Below are 2,500 nucleotides of genomic sequence, written 5' to 3' on the forward strand. Positions count from 1 at the left end.
GGATTCGAACGCGTCACTGGGTTCCCCCCCCCCCCTCCACATCCGGCTTGCGTCACACACCCCCACACAGAGGACATACGCACGATGGTGATACGCTCTGGCGTAAACAGGGCTGGACCCTATTTTCACCATCAGTCTTACCCAGGCCCTATTTTCACCATCAGTCTTACCCAGGCCCTATTACCAGGCCCTATTTGCACCATCAGTCTACCTAGGCCCTATTACCAGGCCCTATTTGCACCATCAGTCTACCCAGGCCCTATTACCAGGCCCTATTTGCACCATCAGTCTACCCAGGCCCTATTAAATGCCCCTATTTTCATTCTCAGACACCCTAGCCCCTATTACATGCCCCTATTTTCATCCTCAGACACCCTAGGCCCTATTACATGCCCCTATTTTCATCCTCAGACACCCTAGGCCCTATTACATGCCTCTATTGTCAATTTCAAAGTATGTGAAGGCGAAAATTCGCCTCAGTTAAAAAATCTAAAACTTGATATATATATATATATATTTATATATATATATATATATATATATATATATATATATATATATATATATATATATATATATATATATTATCCCTGGGGATAGGGGAGAAAGAATACTTGCCACGTATTCCCTGCGTGTCGTAGAAGGCGACTAAAAGGGAAGGGAGCGGGGGGGGGCTGGAAATCCTCCCCTCTCTCTTGTTTTTTTTTAAATTTTCCAAAAGAAGGAACAGAGAAGGGGGCCAAGTGAGGATATTCCCTCAATGGCCCAGTCCTCTGTTCTTAACGCTACCTCGCAAACGCGGGAAATGGCGAATAGTATGAAAAAATATATATATATATCTTTTTTTTCCCTCTGTCATTTGTACACTGTAGGAGATATCGAACCCTGGGATGCTGGGCATTACAGACGAAGCGGAAGCCGTGAGACTGGAGGCCAGGCGGCTGAAGGAGGAGGAAGGGGTGGAGATTGTGGTGGCCCTGGGCCACGCCGGCTTCAGAAGAGACATGGCCATCGCGCAGGAGGTGGAGGAAGTGGACGTGGTGGTGGGTGGCCACACCAACACTTTCCTCTATACTGGTAGGTGTAGGGAGGAGGGTGTGTGGCCATCTGGGGAAGGGGGGTGTGGCCATCTGGGGGGGTGTGGCCATCTGGGGAGGGAGGGAAGGGGGTGTGGTGGCCACCAGGGGAGGGAGGGGGAGGGAGGGGTACTATGCATAGCATCGTCTATATAACAGTGTCTTTATATCGGCTCTATATCTCTATATATGTGTCTTCCCCCCCCCCCCCTACACGCAGGAATGGACCCGTCCACGATATAGGCTCTCTCATATGTCTCCCTTCCCTCCCCTTTACACGCAGGAATGGACCCGTCCACGATATAGGCTCTCTCATATGTCTCCCTTCCCTCCCCTTTACACGCAGGAATGGACCCGTCCACGATATAGGCTCTCTCATATGTCTCCCTTCCCCCCTCTACACGCAGGAATGGACCCGTCCACGATATAGGCTCTCTCATATGTCTCCCTTCCCCCCTTCACGCAGGAATGGACCCGTCCACGATATAGGCTCTCTCATATATCTCCCTTCCCTCCCCCCTACACGCAGGAATGGACCCGTCCACGATATAGGCTCTCTCATATGTCTCCCTTCCCTCCCCTTTACACGCAGGAATGGACCCGTCCACGATATAGGCTCTCTCATATGTCTCCCTTCCCTCCCCTTTACACGCAGGAATGGACCCGTCCACGATATAGGCTCTCTCATATGTCTCCCTTCCCTCCCCTTTACACGCAGGAATGGACCCGTCCACGATATAGGCTCTCTCATATGTCTCCCTTCCCTCCCCTTTACACGCAGGAATGGACCCGTCCACGATATAGGCTCTCTCATATGTCTCCCTTCCCCCCTCTACACGCAGGAATGGACCCGTCCACGATATAGGCTCTCTCATATGTCTCCCTTCCCCCCTTCACGCAGGAATGGACCCGTCCACGATATAGGCTCTCTCATATATCTCCCTTCCCTCCCCCCTACACGCAGGAATGGACCCGTCCACGATATAGGCTCTCTCATATGTCTCCCTTCCCTCCCCTTTACACGCAGGAATGGACCCGTCCACGATATAGGCTCTCTCATATGTCTCCCTTCCCTCCCCTTTACACGCAGGAATGGACCCGTCCACGATATAGGCTCTCTCATATGTCTCCCTTCCCTCCCCTTTACACGCAGGAATGGACCCGTCCACGATATAGGCTCTCTCATGTCTCCCTTCCCCCCTCTACACGCAGGAATGGACCCGTCCACGATATAGGCTCTCTCATATGTCTCCCTTCCCTCCCCTTTACACTCAGGAATGGACCCATCCACGATATAGGCTCTCTCATACGTCTCCCTTCCTCCCCTTTACACGCAGGAATGGACCCGTCCACGATATAGGCTCTCTCATATGTCTCCCTTCCCTCCCCCTACACGCAGGAATGGACCCGTCCACGATATAGGC

The 2,500-nt window shown here is 51.8% G+C and overlaps 1 protein-coding gene and 1 long non-coding RNA gene across 5 annotated transcripts in view; one reads left to right on the plus strand and one right to left on the minus strand.

Moving 5' to 3' along the window:
- Window positions 1–2,500, minus strand: part of LOC139767465 (uncharacterized) — a 241,673-nt gene that overhangs the window by 79,611 nt on the left and 159,562 nt on the right. The window lies entirely within an intron of this gene.
- LOC139767460 (snake venom 5'-nucleotidase-like) overlaps window positions 1–2,500 on the plus strand; it is a 53,077-nt gene that overhangs the window by 39,913 nt on the left and 10,664 nt on the right. The window contains exon 4 of the mRNA XM_071696869.1: window positions 873–1,077. Within this exon, the coding sequence (XP_071552970.1) occupies window positions 873–1,077 (205 nt within the window). The remainder of the gene's footprint in view (window positions 1–872; window positions 1,078–2,500) is intronic.

Source organism: Panulirus ornatus, chromosome 61, assembly GCF_036320965.1.
Source record: "Panulirus ornatus isolate Po-2019 chromosome 61, ASM3632096v1, whole genome shotgun sequence".
NCBI classification, from domain to species: domain Eukaryota; kingdom Metazoa; phylum Arthropoda; class Malacostraca; order Decapoda; family Palinuridae; genus Panulirus; species Panulirus ornatus.